This window comes from Staurois parvus, unplaced genomic scaffold (assembly GCF_062004578.1).
Source record: "Staurois parvus isolate SC_StPar_1 unplaced genomic scaffold, SC_StPar_1.0 ptg000858l, whole genome shotgun sequence".
Classification (NCBI taxonomy): Eukaryota; Metazoa; Chordata; class Amphibia; order Anura; family Ranidae; genus Staurois; species Staurois parvus.
Genome location: NW_028318654.1, coordinates 1,575,110 through 1,592,070, shown reverse-complemented (window position 1 = coordinate 1,592,070; position 16,961 = coordinate 1,575,110). Strand labels below are relative to the sequence as shown.

At 42.5% G+C, this 16,961-nt stretch overlaps 1 protein-coding gene across 1 annotated transcript in view; it reads left to right on the top strand.

The window, feature by feature from the left end:
• LOC149443482 (high-affinity choline transporter 1-like) overlaps positions 1–16,961 on the top strand; it is a 46,654-nt gene that overhangs the window by 15,701 nt on the left and 13,992 nt on the right. The window contains exons 4-6 of the mRNA XM_089655635.1: positions 5,278–5,426; positions 8,927–9,070; positions 16,200–16,353. Coding sequence (XP_089511761.1) covers positions 5,278–5,426; positions 8,927–9,070; positions 16,200–16,353 — 447 coding nt within the window. The remainder of the gene's footprint in view (positions 1–5,277; positions 5,427–8,926; positions 9,071–16,199; positions 16,354–16,961) is intronic.

Genomic DNA, 16,961 nt, shown 5'->3' with positions numbered 1-16,961 from the left:
ACATTTTACATAGTAAAACATTGCTGTCTCAACCAATTTCACATACATCTTGTCCCTAATGCTTTGTCCTGTGCCCTGCCTGCATTTTGTCTGTTCTTTCTGCCTGGAAACTGAGAAACGTCCATGGCGTCCAAAAAGCGTCCCTTTAGGTCAAAAGCGGTTTTAGACCAGCTAGAGAACAGCGATAGTAAATCAGAACCACTTGAAGAATTGAGTGATAATGATTTGTGGGGAAATTCGTCATCAGACACTGAAAATGATTTTGCGACTTTGCTCAGCAATGTGCTAACTTGGCGCTATATTTCACATTTCAGTGTTTTCGGTTTGATTATATTATTGAATTAAATGTATTATTATTATATTATTATTTTTTATGATTATTTATTAAATTTAAATTTATGATTACGTGTTTCAAATTTTATCATACCCGGGATGTTTAATAGACTCTTGTTCGGACAGATTTCAGTGAGTTATTCCTAAGAATTACAGGCCTACAATAAAAAAAACTACATATTTCCATGCAAAAAAATGGTACCGCTTTCAGCACCAAAAATCGGAAAGAATCATACCGCCAAGGAGGTTAATTACATTCCGAACAGAGGATATTAACATCTGAAAATGCTTTGCTATCTTCTTATAGCCTTCTCCAGCTTTGTGAGCGTCAACTATTTTCAGTTTCAGTTTTCTAGACAACTGCTTAGAAGAACCCATGGTGCTGATTGTTGGGGCAAGGTCAGCTGAGTCTGGGCATTTAAAACCTTTGAGATTGACATCACCTGGTCTTCCCAGACGATGATTGAGAACAATCCATGACACTGGCAGGTCTCAGCTTTGCAAAGGGGGCAGTGCATGCTATAAATTCTGCAGGGTGCCCAAACTTTTGCAGACGCCATTTTTTTCGTTTTCTGTTATTTTGAAAGTGTAAATGATGGAAATAAAATCTAACTTTTGTTGACATATTATAAGAATGTCTAATCTGTAATTTGATGCTTTTTGGAGATTTTTCCATCTTTCCTTGGCTTCGTTATGCACATTAATACAAATTTTTAGCTGGGGTGCCCAAACTTTCGATCCCCACTGTATATATATATAGATATATATACAGTGGGGAACATAATTATTTAATCAGATTTTGTATGTTTGCCCACTTACAAAGATAAAAGGGTCTATAATTTTTATCATAGATGTATTTTAAATGGTAGAAACAATATCAATCAAAAATCCAGAAAAAGCACATGATACAAATGTTATAAATTGAGTTGCAGTTCAGTGAGTAAAATAAGTATTTGATCCCCAGGCAAAACATGACTTCGTACTTGGTGGAGATACCCTTGTTGGCAAGCACAGAGGTAAGACGTTTCTTGTAGTTGGTTACCAGGTTTGCACACATCTCAGGAGGGATTTTGGTCCACTCTTCTTTAAAGATGTTCTCTAAATCCTTAAGGCTTCTTGGTTGTTGCTTGGCAACTCGGAAGTTTCAGCTCCATCCATGAATTTTCTATAGGATTAAGGTCTGGAGACTGGCTAGGCCACTCCATGACCTTAATGTGCTTCTTCTTGAGCCACTCAAAACACGGCGATTTAAGTTAAAGCTAAAGAGCTCAGTTTTGGTCTCATCTGACCTCAGAATTTTCTCCCAATCCTTCTCTGAATCATTTAGATGTTAACTGGTAAACTTCAGAGGGGCCTGTACATGTGCCTTCTTGAGGAGAGGGACCTTGCGGGCGCTGCAGGATTCCAGTCCATGGTGGCGTATTGTGCTACCAATGGTTTGTTTGGTGACTGTGGTCCCAACTGCCTTGATATCAATCACAAGCTCCTCCCATGTAGTTCTGGGCTGATTCCTCACTTTTCTGATGATCATCCTCACCCTATAAGGCGAAATCTTGCATGGAGCTCCAGACCGAGGGCGATTTATGGTTATTTTGTATTTTTTCCATTTGCGAACAATCGCTCCAACAGTTGTCTCCTCCTTACCAAGCTTCTTGCTGATGGTCTTGTATCCCATTCTAGCCTTGTGCAGGTCTACAATCTTGTCCCTGATGTCCTTTGACAGCTCTTTGGTCTTGCCCATGGTGGTGCTCAAGAAAGAGGTTCTGTGGACAGGTGTCTTTTATACACATTGAGTTGTCATTATGAGCACCTTCTTAAACTGACAGGACTAATCTGTGTACCACATGAGCACATAGCCAGTCTGTGGGAGCCAGAATTATTGTTGGTTGATAAGAGATCAAATACATATTTTACTCACTGAACTGCAACTCAATTTATTATATATGTATCATGTGTTTTTATGGATTTTTGGTTGATATTCTGTCTCTATCATTTAAAATACACCTATGATAAAAATTATTTTAAAAAAATTCTTTGTAAGTGGGCAAACTTACAAAATCTTCAGTGGGTCAAATAATTATTTTCCCCACTGTATATAGTACATCTCTGCAATACATACACATTTCCCCATGTTCTATCTCTTTAAAAACACTGTGAGTATAAGAGAATACCACTTGATCTGCCAGAATTACACTCAGCTCTAAATTTTTGTATTGTGGGCTGACAACAGGCGGCATTTTTGTAGACTGAGTGGTGTCAGCCCTTCCAGCTGTCTTTTGCTAAATGATTCAGACTCACCCTTAGTCTATTTTACTCAACTAAAAGGGTAACTGATCTGTTGCCCCAAAATAAGAACTATGAGGGCTCATTTCTGACAAGGTATTTTTTGCACTATTAGGATTTTTTTTAGACTTTAAAGTGGTTGTAAACCCTTACCCAGTGGGTGGCCTCAGGTTATACACAGAGATGAAGCAAATCCTCCTAGGTACGTTGTATCTGTTTGTTTGCAGTCTTCTCTTCTCTACATCTGTTCAAAGTGCAGAATTTATACAGCTCGTCTCAGTGGAGTCCCTAGGGTTGGTGTCACCCAGTGTGGTAACACGTGGTGTCACCCCTCCAGAGGGGAAGGAGCGGTGCTTGTGCAGTGGTATGCCATGAAGATATGTATCCCCTGAAGCAACTGCGCATGTGCCGGTTTCAGGCCGAAGAAGCCAATCTCTGACTTTAGCACAGAGCTGCCACAGTTAACCCCTTACAAGCTGCAAACCGCTAAAGCTGATCCTGCGGAATTCTATGGTTTGCAAGATCAGTTAATCCCATATAGGTTCGACCTATATGGGGTTAACTGATCTTGCAACCCATAGTGATTCACGGGATCAGCTTCAGCGGTTTTCAGCCTGTAAGGGGTTAACTGTGGCAGCTCTGTGCTAAAGTCAGAGATTGGCTTCTTCGGCCTGAAACTGGCACATGCTCAGTTGCTTCAGGGGATACATATCTTCACGGGTCCGGGATACTCATTTTACTGCTACATTGGGGGCAGCTGTCACTGTGTCGGGAAACCGGGATCACCCCAATAACTGGCCAGGATCTTCACAGAGCCCAGAAGCTCTGCTGGCACCCTGCTCCTGCACACCCTGTGATGGTGTCACCCTCACCCCCCCCCCCCCCTAGGGATGCCACTGGCTTGTCTGAGAGTTCAGAAACAAGCGTCGAAGAGCTGAAGCTACACTCTGCAGAGCTCAGTGGGGAGAGCTCTGAGATCTGATTGGAGGGAAGAAACACACCTCCTCCACACAGCTCACAGGAACACAGCTGAGGCTGTCAATTTGCTGGAGATCCCTCCCCTGTCACCATTTTTCTCTTGGTGTCATGTCAGAAGTGATTTGTGCTTGATAGCAGAAGAATGAGGCAGCAGACAGAAATGACACCTATTGTTCTTAATTGAGACAATTGCACACTATAGAAAGATATGCTTTTTTCATATTTCATGTCTGAGGTTTACAACAACTTTAACCACTTGACCTCCAGGAGATTTGCCCCCCTTTCTGACCAGGCCATTTATTGCAATACAGCGCTGCATTACATTAACTGACAATTGCGTGGTCATGCAACGCTGCACCCAAATTAAATTTATGTCCTTTTTCTCCATGAATAGAGCTTTCTTTTGGTGTTATTTGATCACCTCTGCGGTTTATTATTATTTGCACTATAAACAATAAAAGACCGAAAATTTTGAAAAATAAACCCAATATTTTTGCTATACAGTAAAAAAATAAAAAAAATAAAATGTCATCATAAATTTTGTCCAAAATGTATTCTGTTACATGTTTTTGCTAAAAAAAAAATCCCAATACGTGTAAATTAATTGGTTTACATGAAATTTATAGCGTCTACAAATGATGGTATATATACTGGGATTTACATTTTTTTAAAACTAGTAATGGTGACGATCAGCGACTTATAGCGGGACTGCGGCTGGCATTCTGACACTGGGTGGGAATTGACTAACTGCCACTGACATCCCCAGTGATACTAATTCAGTGGTCAGTGCTAATAAAAAGCACTGACACTGTACTAATGACACTGGGCAGGAAGAGGTTAACTTCTGGGGCGATCAAAGAGTTAACTGTGTGCTGTTTTACTATGTGTGCTGTGTGTGATTTTCTGTGTACACATGCTGCTTTGTATTGCTCTGCTAAGCAAAGCAAAACAAAGAAGCATGCTGGAGCTGACAGGGGAGAGATATGTATTGTTTACAGACAGACTTCTTCCCTGTCAGTGTTCTTTGGCTGGTGTGCTGGGTGCTGGTGGGGAATCTCCAGCTGGAACCCAGTGATTGACAGCCAAAGCCGCTAATGGTGGCACGGGCAGGGCGGTGCGCGTGTATGCGCCCCCTACCCGGAAATGCAAAATCACGTACAGTATACATATATGTGATTTTGCGCAGCCCTGCCTCCCTGTAGCAGTATTTGGGCAGGGTTTCTCAACTAGGGTTCCATGGAATGCAAGGGTTCCTCTGGAGGTTGCTAGGGGTTCAATCTTTCTATCTGTATGGGGTAATTCTTCCCAATGACCACAAGTATAAGGGGCATTTTCCCCACTGACCATCAATGTATCATGAGCTGTAGATATAAGAATTTTTAGCAGGGGTTACCTGAGACCAGAAAGTTATTTAAAGGGTTCCTCTGAATTCAAAAACGCTTTAGGGGACACCTTTAGAGCACTTTCACAAGCACTTGACATTGGCAGAATTGTCATGTGTATGTCATGCAATAATCACATCTATACCTGTAGCAGATACATTAAATAATGGAACAACTAAGCAACTGAAAATGATGCATAATAACTGGAAAGCACGCTAAACGTTTGTTGCTTGCTGATTCGATTTACAATGATTGTAACTCAGGAACATTTCCTGAACTGATCTCTGATGTGTCATCGTAGGAGCCACTGTCAGAGTCATTCTGGATGTGAGCGGCTACATATCCATCGTTATCTCTGCCTGTACAGTCATTTTGTACACGTTACTTGGAGGACTCTATTCTGTTGCCTATACTGATGTCATTCAGCTACTCTTCATGATGATCAGTCTGGTGAGTAAAGCCCTAATTCCCACAATGTTTACTATAGGGTTCAGTGTGCAAATGGTCTCAAGGACAGCTCCAGCTAAACCCTTAAAACTGAAACACACTCAGTATATAATAGTTGTCTGCAAAGTGCTTGCCATGGCCACCCTGTGACCTGCAATGTGAACTACTAGTGAGCCTCATCATCATACTGGTGCCACCCATCGTCAACTCTCTCTTCTTCTAGTAAGCTAATCTTGGTACTCCCTCCTCGCACCCACCAGTTAAGATAGTAGGCACTCCCTTAAAAAGCCTGATTTCAAACTTCTGGTGTGTGGCAACATACTATGAAGACCAATGTGGCCGAAGACTATAAAGACTGAATGATGTCACATAGGAATGAGTAGATGAACCAAATTCTTGCATTTTGCTGGATCTTTTCTGTCAAAGGCAGGGGCGGACTGACCATTTGGAAACTCGGGCACTGCCCGAGGGCCCGGGGTCAGTAGGGGGCCCCATGAGATGCCTCTGGTACCTTTTTCATAGACTTTTTTGAGTTTGGGCAAGGACACAGGGGCCCCATGATCCCCTATTGAGGGCCTGGGGTCAGTAGGGGGCCCCGTGAGATGCCCCTGGTACCTTTTTCGTAGACTTTTTTGAGTTTGGGCAAGGACACAGGGGCCCCATGATCCCCTATTGCCCGGGGGCCCCATGAGTTGTCAGTCCACCCCTGGTCAAAGGCGATGTGGCAGTGTTGCTATATGTTATACAGATTTCCGATTTATTCTCTTATCATATGAATCCATTGTCATCTTACAGTTTAAAAGTACTTGGTTGGAAATACATTGTCTGTTGGAGTCAATATAACATCCTACAGTTTGACATATAAATGGGTCAGTGGGGACACCATTAGGTGGTGTGTGGAATGCTCATCCCACCACAGGATATCTTCAGAAAATTACAGGAGGGGGTGAAGACAAGACTAGTCAAACTGTCCAAATCATGAGGACTGCAGTGACTGGTCTTTATTACAGGAAGCTCCTACACAGAGGCAAAGTTTCACATTGAACTACTGCACAGTTATGGAAAAAACATGCAAAGCACACATATGCCTTTTTCTAAATTTTGGAAACTCTGGTGAAGGGTTGGAATACCTGTCATGTTTTTTATTAGTATTTGTTACCCCCTTAGGGAGATTCACCCTCTCTGTCTGTCCTAGTGACCTTTGTCACTTGGACTGAACATGAGGGAAAATCAAAAATTTTGAGTTGCCACATTGGGAGAACATACAAACTTTGCAAACAAAATATTTCCCAGCACACTTACCAGCCAGCCTGCAAAACAACTAACTTGCCTGTCTAACAGGTTATGTTCAAAACAGAGGGTGTTTTTTTGCATCCATTTGCACATTTATGCATAAGCCGCAGTTCCCATGACAAGGGACCTCTGTATATACCGATGTCCTAACTCTATAATTTTCAGAGCCTCCATAGTTGGAGCACATATAGCAATGAATAGTCTGAGGGAAGGTGTGCCTGGAGGGAGCCCACTCCTCCTTAATGGCACAAGGACACACATGACCACCAGCAATAGCAAAATGGCAGTGAAGGCATCCAATGTGTCCCTGCACCCAATCCAGCCAACTGTACAAAAAAATGGCAACCATTGCAACCTATAACTAGTAAGGTGCACATGGAAGGGCAATGCATATCACAAACAAACAAAAAATTTCCCAGCACACTAACCAGCCAGCCTGCAAAACAACCAAATTGCCCTGTCTAACAGTTTACATTAAAAACAGAGGGTGTTGTTTGCACATGTTTGCAAATATATGCGTAAGCTACAGTGACCGCGACAAAGGACCTCTGTATATACTGTGATTCTAACATTTTCAGAGTGTCCATCGTAGGAGCACATGTAACAATGGATAGGTTCAGGGTAGGTGTGCCCAGAGAGTTAGGCCTGCAGAATATAGAGGTCCCTTGTCAAGGGCACTGCGGCTTATGCATATATTTGTAAATATGTGAAAACAAAACCCTCTGCTTTTTAATGTAAACTGTTAGACAGGGCAATTTAGTTGTTTTGCAGGCTGGCTGGCAAGAGTACTGGGGAATCTTTTGTTTGCTTGCGATGTGTGTTGCCCTTCCATGTGCACCTTGCTGTAAAGGCTAGTTATAGGTTGGAGTAGTTCCCATTTTTTAGAACATACAAACTCCAGGCAGGCATAGAGTCAAGTTAGAGCCTGTTAGAGTCGAGTTAGAGCCTGAATCTAGAATTCTGGTTATTAAGGCCAATATTGCCTGTTTGCAGTCCACATATACAGTATGCTATGACTGCCTGTTTGTTGCCCATCTATTGTCATGACTGTTCATTTGCCCATGTAGTGTCACTGTTGCCCATTTTTTGCACATATGCTTGCACCTCTACCCATTTATTACCTATGTATTGCCATCAGTGCCCTTTTGTTGCCCATGTATTTCTACCATTTCCCTTTTGTTGTCCATGTAATTTTACCATTGCCCTTTTGTTGACCCTGTAATTCTACCAGTGAACTTTTGTTACCCATGTAATTCTACCATTGTCCTTTTCTTGCCCATGTAATTCTACCTTTGCCCTTTTGTTGTCCATGTACAGTAATTCTACCATTGCCCATGTAAATCTACCATGGTCCTTTTGTTGCCCATGTAATTATACCATTACCCTTTTGTTACCCATGTAATTTTACCAGTGCCTTTTTGTTGCACATGTAATGCTACCATTGCCCTTTTGTTGCCCATACAATTTTACCATTGCCATTTTGTTGTCCATGTACTTCCACCATTATTATTTTGTTGCCTGCATATTTCCACCATTGCCCTTTTTGTTGCCAAAGTATTGTAACAATTGCCCCTTTTTTGTCCACAACATTGTCACAGTTGCCAGTGTGTTACCCTAACATTGCCACAAATACCACGATAATGCTTGTGTATTGCCATATTCGCTCACATATTACCACAGTCTTATACTATGGTGAGTGTGGGAATACACTGTTTGTTTAAGGACTGTATTACTAGAATTTAGCCCTGTCTGACCCTGGGTCTGTTACTGGCAAACTATGCCCCCCAAAAAGCTGACATTTTTGCTATACCCTTGGTTTGGCATGATGCGCTCAATGCATTGCAATAGCAGTGCCCCACCTTTAGAACTTTCAAGGAATACCAGTAATATAATAGAAATTCGGAATGTATTTTCTCCAAATGCCTACAGAAAAAAAAAAATAATGTCCCACTGCCACTACGTGTACCTGAGGCCTGTCTATGCTCTGTTGCTGTGATCTGACAATGGAATGTGTGCTTCGCCAACGTTAGATTTCAGTGTCCTGGTATGCCGGGAGGAATGTCTGCAATCAACAGTGTGTATGAGTGCAGGTCTGCACTGAGACTGAATTGCCTGATATTGAAATGACAGATGAAGCTAATCTCCTTAATGTTTGTAACGCTCATTAAATATTAAATGTATACTAATCATCTGTCTTATTTTAAACGTAGTGGATTTGTGTACCATTTGCTCTTCTAAATTCTGCATCTGAAAACATTGCTTACACAGCAGTGAATAAAGTGTACCAAGAACCCTGGATTGGTAATATACAGCCACAGTACATTGCAAGATGGCTGGATGATTTGGCTTTCCTGGTGAGTTCATGTCTTCTGTTTGTTCTTGTGATGCAAAAGCATGTCATTAAGAGCTGTGTATACTCTTTCTGGCTAAATAGTCATGCATATAATGCAGTAGGCCATAGCAGCCATTTAGAATGTAGCTTTAACTCATGTGAATAAAGTAAATTTCAGTTGGTTAAGTTATATGTAAATTTCCATTTCATTAATTTTTTTTAACATTTTTTTGAAGTTCCAGAATTGTAATAACAAATTTCAGTTATGTAAGGTGAAAAAAACACGAATGCAATGAAATACTCTTAGAAAGGCTCTACTTATGAGCGCTTACAATTTAAAAGGAAGGACAAGTGATACAAAAAGTAGTAACTGTGTAGTAATGAGTTGTTTGAGAAAGTAAAATTCAGTCATTAGCTGAGGCGGGATAGGCCTCTCTGAAGAGATGAGTTTTCAGGGGTCCCCTAAAGATGGACAGAGTATGAGAGGTAGTGAGTTTCAAAGGATGGAAGAGGCTCGAAGAAGTCCTGAATATGAGCATGTGAGAAGGTGATAGGAGGTATCTGAAACACGAGGCCTGGGCTCTCTCATTGATCTGAAGCTCATTAGATGATGCTTCTGTCCATATGCTGTGGCCGTGGGCTTGGTCATGCTTGTTGTAGGCTTCAGTGAGTAGCCCTTTTTCTAGAGTCATAATAGTGGGATATAGGGAAACTGGGGGTTCGCTACTGCATATTACAGGTTAGTTACCTACAGTTTTGGTGTGCTTATTCATAGGTCTTTGATTGGGTGGGGAAAGATCCAAGAACCTGTGGGGAGCACCTAAGGAGATTTAACCTTCTAGCAGGTAAAGAAAAGGAGACAGAAAAGAGAGGAGTACAGTACAAGTAATGTGAGTCATTGGGAAAGGGCAAGGGGTGGTGTAGGGTGGGGAAAACCGGGGGGGTGAATCCACACCAACACGTGTGAACTGGCAATTAAGATAGTATAGTATACATTATATTACAGTTAATAAGGCCCTATCAAATTTAACTTGACTATTGCACCAGAGATAGGCTCCTCCACTTCCCCATCACCACCATTACCGTTCCGCACCAACCCCCTTCCCCTTAACCAATTCTACTAACAAAAGACAGAACACCAATTTTGGAGTAAATGGCCAACATGGCCTTTTAATAATAACTCAAGTTACAATACACCAACCATTCCTTATAACAGAAAAACCCCCAGAATTGTTGTTGGTCTTCGAAGGCACCCGAAAATGATCCGAAATGCACCTGCGGACAACCATATACACTAGGCCTCCAGCCGCTACCAACCAGCTCGGAGACAACCATACCGTCCGCAGTGCAGCACCACCACCTTCCAGTTAAACCTTGGTTAACTGGGAATGTCCCCAGGCATCCCATACCACGGATGGGTCCCACACCATTGTTGTTTACCTTCCAAATAAGAACCGCCTCCAAAGACCAACAACCGCCACCAACCAGACCGTATAACAGAAACCCCCAGAATTGTTGTTGGTCCTCGAAGGCACCCCAAAACGATCCGAAATGCACCTGCGGACAACCATATACACTAGGCCTCCAGCCGCAACCAACCAGCTCGGAGACAACCATACCGTCCACAGTGCAGCACCACCACCTTCCAGTTAAACCTCGGTTAACTGGGAATGTCCCCGGGCATCCCATACCACGGATGGGTCCCACACCAGTGACGTTCACCATCCAAATAAGAACCGCCTCCAAAGACCAACAACCGTCCATTAACCAAGATAGTCCCCCCCTTCTACCCGGAGGGACCCAAAAACTCACCCAAACAGGGAGGGCGGGAGGGAAGCTCACACTCTTGCCGTCCAGCTAACTGACGCCCCCTCACAGAACCTCCCACCCTAAGGTGCAGCAAAACCCCACCTACACAAACCTCTACCAATCAGCTACCCCCCATTAACAATAACAAATCCCCCTGGAGCTACCTTAACCCTTTCTGCTCTTCCTTCCCCCACTCTGGGCCTAGTCATGTATGCCCTGCGCTATTTCTTCTTTATTTCGCTACGGGCATTTCTTTTTAATGTAATTTCAAAAGTCATTTTCAATATTTTTAAAACTGCAGCTTTCATTAAAATAACACCAGGTGATTCTACCATGAAGGTCCTTTGATGGACTATTCTACCTTTGGCGGGAGATCACACCACCATTCAGTCAGTGTATAGTCCTGCAGCTGGGTGCTGGAACAAGAGTTCCATCATTTGACCCGGAGACATTGCCCAGACTTTAGAAGGCTGTCATAAGGTGACAACACTCAGTTCCTGTGCAATATTTGTGCTCCTGGATTATCACCCTTTCACACGGGCTTGTGATAGGGATAACAAGTAGACACAGTTTACTGTTGTTATCATCAGGAAACCCTGAGAAATGCCATGTACCCATCACTGGAGTAGACGTATACAGAACGTGGCTGCAGGAGATCAGCATCACTAAGATGCAACAAATGATAAAACAGTATTTTATTCAAAAGGCTGTAGTTTATTATATATGGTACTTTAGCAAACTAAATTTTGTTCAATTGAAGTCATACCTCAGAGTGGTCACCAAAAACTGTGTGCTATCAATTATTACTTCTATGGCTCTTATTTGTCAGAAATTAGATTGAGCTATTGAGCTCTTTAAACAACAGGTTTTATCAACAGAACAGATAGGTAATCACATGAAAAAGAGCCTAGAGCTTTACTTACTAGCTGGAAATTAATGAACTCAAATTATTTACACAATACTTTGTATTTTCCAGACTGCACATAAATAAAACAATAATACACAAAAATATATTCAAAACTATATAAAATTAGTTGGAACCTAGTAGCACTATACTGCTGCTAGTAAAGTTTGTTGATCTGACAGCAGTTTCAGAGCTGAACTCACAGTTGAGCTAACAGCTATGCAAATGATTGAAATACATGTCTGGGAACTGTTTTACCTGCCAAAATTCTGTTTATTCATTCTTATAATCCAGGCACCCCTGCCAGACAGCATGGCTAGGTTTGTGACCTCACCTTTCCAGGAAACATTGGTGTTATTGGGTTGGGGGGGAACCTTGGTGAATGAGGAAAAAATAAAATGTTGGTATTGGTGGGGGAAGGGTGAAAAGAAAAGGTGATGGTGCCAGTGGGATAGAGGAATTAACCATTGGCACCCAGTGTTGGGGCATGGGAAAAAAATTAGTTCTCAGGAGGAACTCTGATGCCGTGTCCCATGCTGCTTTCTCCGTGCAGGAACTATACATCTACTGCTGGTAGGAGATCCCTTCACCAGGCAGTGAGTGCATAAACCTGCAGCTGGGTGCTGAAACAAAATGTTCATCATTTGGCTCAGGATATGCCCTAGAAATGTGAGATGCCAGGTTCCAGGACAGTTGGGTGTATATGCTGTCATCCAGAGGGCAGCTCTGACATGGAGAAGCATACCTTGACTCAAGATGGCCTCCTCTACGCAGAGACATGTTGCAGAACAAGGCATGGTGAGTCAGTAATTGTTGGAACTATCAGTGGCAGGGAGACCGCAGGTAATACTGGTGACCAATTCTTTGCCCTCATCTTGCCTTTTTGCTGCACAGTTCAGTTCCCCCTTAACCCCTTTACAACTGCCTGACCACCCCACAGAAGTTGGGATTCAGAATCGTCTCTCAGGTCTCTTTATAGCAAGTTTGCTGTGTAAATGCCACAAACATTCGCACAGTTATCACAAATAAATCCTGTACTCTTGTCTAATATGTATATTTCATAATATATATAGTAGTCACGATACTGTATTTTCCTGATTGAGGTATTTCAGGAAAATACCACATTAGGCCGCTAGATAGAGCTGATGAATAAAGGAAATACATGTATAGTCATGGCCAAAAATATTGGCTCCCCTGCACTACTTCACTCAGAAAATTGTTGCGTTTACAAATGTTTAGGCATTCTCATGTTTATTTTTTTTGTTTGTATTGGTATGAAACAAAAAAGTGGAGAAACAAAAAGCCAAATCTGACATTCCACACAAAACCCCAAAAAATGGACTGGACAAAATTATTGGCACCTTCTCAAAATTGGAAGATTAATTGCATTCCAAGTTTGTGATGCTCCTGTAATTTGTAATTAAACTCACTGTATCAATTAACAGGTGCTGACAATATAGAAATCACACTGGTAACCAGTTAAAATGGTGAAAAACTGACTCAACCTTTCTGTTGAGTGTCTCTGTGTGCCACATGGAGCAGAGAAAAGAGAAAGAGCAGCAAATATTTGTCTGAGGATTTGAGAAACAAATTGTGGCAAAGCACGGACAATCTCAAGGTTACAAGTTCATCTCCAGAGATTTTAATGTTCCTGTGTCCACTGTACGCAACATTGTCAAGAAGTTTACAGCCCATGGCACTGCAGCTAATATCCCTTGGCGTGGACAAAGAGAAAAAACGTCAAAGATTGCAATGAAGGACTGTTTGAATGGTGAATAAAGACCCTCGATCAACTTCAAGATAAATTCAAGCTGACCTTCGGGCACAGGGTAAAACTGTGTCAGCTCGCACTATACAGGCAGTCCCCGGGTTACGTACAAGATAGGGACTGTAGGTTTGTTCATAAGTCGAATTTGTTCATAAGTTGAATCAGGCACTTTTATAAGCACTAACTACTAACCAAACGACAGGATATTAGATTACGTTTTTGTAATAAGGTTACAGAAAGCAGTAAAACCTCAAGAGGCTCTAAACTGGTGTTTTGCATAAGAACTGCAGCTTGGACACATGTTTGCCTTAACATATTTAACTTTTATGTGCATGTAAATGTTTAAACATCAAATTCAACATTCAAATATTATACTGTAAACTCTTGTACAGTGTAGAGTACAACTTTAAACTATCTTGGCAGAGGATGGCATGTTGGAGAGGATTGGGCAGCAACAGTGTCTCCGACATCCAAATGTAAAAATACACTGTACTGTAATGTACTGTATGAGAGAACTCTGCTCTCCTTTACACAGCACACGCTGCCCCCTCCCCCCTGCACAGACGGAGGATCACTTCAGTGAGCAGCCTGACAGCCTCTCCTTTCCTCTCCCCGGAGGTGCAGACAGACAGTCTTAAATCACTTTGGAGATAGTGGGCAGACACTGCTAGCCCCACAAGTAACGAGCAATGGATGTCTCTGTCTCTTATGTCTCTCTGATGTCTCTTATCAGCTAGTCTCTTATCAGCTTGCTGCACAAGAATGCTGACAGCTTGACTTCCGGTCCCGAGGGAAGTGTACGTAAGTATGAGTATTACGTAAGCCGAATGTACTTAACTCGGGGACTGCCTGTATATCGCCTTCTGAATGAAAAGGAACGCTATTGTAGGAGACCCAGGAAGACCCCATTACTGACAGAGAAACATAAAGAAGCCAGATTGGAGTTTGGCAAAATCATTTTGGGAGAATGTGCTGTGGACAGACAAAAAAAAATTACAGCTTTTTGGTAAAGGCCATTGTTCTATTGTTTTCAGAAAAAGAGATGAGGCCTTTGAAGAAAAGAATACAGTCCCTACAGTCAAACATGGTGGAAGTTCACTGTTGTTTTCGGGTTGCTTTGCTTCTTCAGGCACTGGATGTCTTGTCTGTGTGCATGAAATTATGAAATCTGAAGACTACCAAAGAATTCTGAGGTGCAATATAGGGCCAAGTGTCAGAAAGCTGGGTCTTTATCTAAGGTCATGGGTCTTGCAACAGGACAATGACCCAAAGCACACGTCAAAAAGCACCTAGAATTGGCTTCAGACAAAGCGCTGGAGAGTACTGAATTTGCCAGCAAGGAGTCCAGATCTCAATCCCATAGAGCACCTGTGGTGAGATCTCAAAACAGCAGTTTGGAAAAGGAACCCTTCCAATCCAAGACCTGGAGCAGTTGGCGAAAGAAGAGCGGTCCAAAATTCCAGTAGAGAGGTGTAAGAAACTCATTGATGGTTACAGGAAGCGTTTGATTTTTGTTATTTTTTCCAAGGGGTGTGCTACCAAATATTAAATTGAGGGTGCCATTAATTGTGTCCAGTTTATTTTTGGAGTTTCATGTGGAATGTGTCAGATTTGGCTTTTTGTTTCTGCACTTTTTTTGTGTCATACCAAAAACAAACAAAAGAATAATCATGAGAATGCCAAAACAATAGGCAAAAATGCAGGGGTGCCAATATTTGTGGCCATGACTGTATTAGACAGAGTACTGTGATGGCTTTACGATTACTTGAGGCACACAGTTACAATTTTATAAACAGACCTCCAAGAATCATTACTAAATACAGACACTCCCAAGCCGAATCCTTCCAAATGTTTTGTTTTTAGTGGAGTTCAACCCAAAAGTTTGCCACCCCCTTCACTGCCATATTTGGCACTTTTTGAGGGGGAGCGGATACCTGGTTTTGACAGATACCCGCTCCCACTTCCAGCTCAGTGCCCTGTGGTGAAGTGAGCCAGAATTTTGGCCCCCCTCCTTTCTCCTGCAGTCTTCTGGGATACTTCACAGGCCCCAGAAGACTGCCAGGGCAATCAGGATGTGCAGCGCGACTCGCTCATGCGCAGTGGGCACCCGGCTGTGAAGCCGCAAGCTGTCACAGCCTGGTGCCCACAGTTGAGATGCCGACATCGGGGAGACAAGGGGGAGAAAAGGGATAGTGGGGTACTCTGGGATAGGTGAGTGTGTGTTTATTAAAAGTCAGCAGCTACAGTTGTAGCTGCTGACATTTAATAAACTCAAATATGACTGGAACTCCACTTTAAGCTCCCTGTTTATTTCTTTGGAGGTTCCAAGTGACAGCAATTACATTTAGTGACACCGTATGTACTATATAAGATATTTTAAGGATAGAGAGATTTGTCAGTAATTCCTGGCACATCCATCAGATGGATCAGTTGCTTGTGTATGGTATGGTACATACCCAGTACAAACCTATACACCGCTGGTTTGGACAAGTGAGTGTACAATTGGACCTCAAATTCAATTTTTTTAAATTTGATCGTAACATTTTTTTTTCCTTTTTTTTATAAAAGGAAGTGCAGAGCCCTCCATTCAAGCATCTTACATTATTACCTATAAAAATGAAATAACAGATTTTTCACCCACTGGTTTATTGACACATTTTGTCATTTCAGAGTCTGGGTGGCATTGCATGGCAAATCTATTTTCAGAGAGTTCTTGCTGCATCATCCTCTAAGCAAGCAATGGTAACATCTTACCTCTCAGGGGTTCTGTCTGCAGTCTTGGGGGTCCCTTCTATTCTCATTGGAGCAGTTGCAGCCTCTACAGGTAATATTCAGACGATATAACTCACCAAGACAAAGTCATAACTGGAAATGTTTGATACATCATGGAATGATCTCAGCTCCAGCACAGATTTTATTCATTCTCTAGGTCAGCCTTTCTCAACCTTTTTCAACACAGAGGAACCCTTGAAATAACTTTCAGTCTCAAGGAACCCCTTCTAAAACTTACTACAACTCCTGATACCTTAGTGTGATGGTCAGGGAGAAGAATGCTCCTTACACCTGTGGTCACTGGGAACAATTACCCCCTTACAGATAGCTAGAAGGATTAATGGTGTCAGTGGGAACCTATATGAGAGGCAGAAATTGTTCATTGCTTAACCACTTGCCGCCCGCCCTATGGCCGAATGGCGGCCGGCAAATGTCATCAGAGTTCCGGGTGGACCTCAAACACTGGTGTCCTCCTGCACATGCGCAGATTGCGCTCCTGCAGAGCCGCGCAGCGGCGCGATCTGTCACCGGCCGTGTACCTCAGACACGGCCGATGACAGATCTGAGTATCGGCCCCCGTTGCTGGTACCATGTAACCTGCTGTGACCAATCACAGCAGGTCACATGACAGTTGTATACAATGGATGGCTTCATTCATGC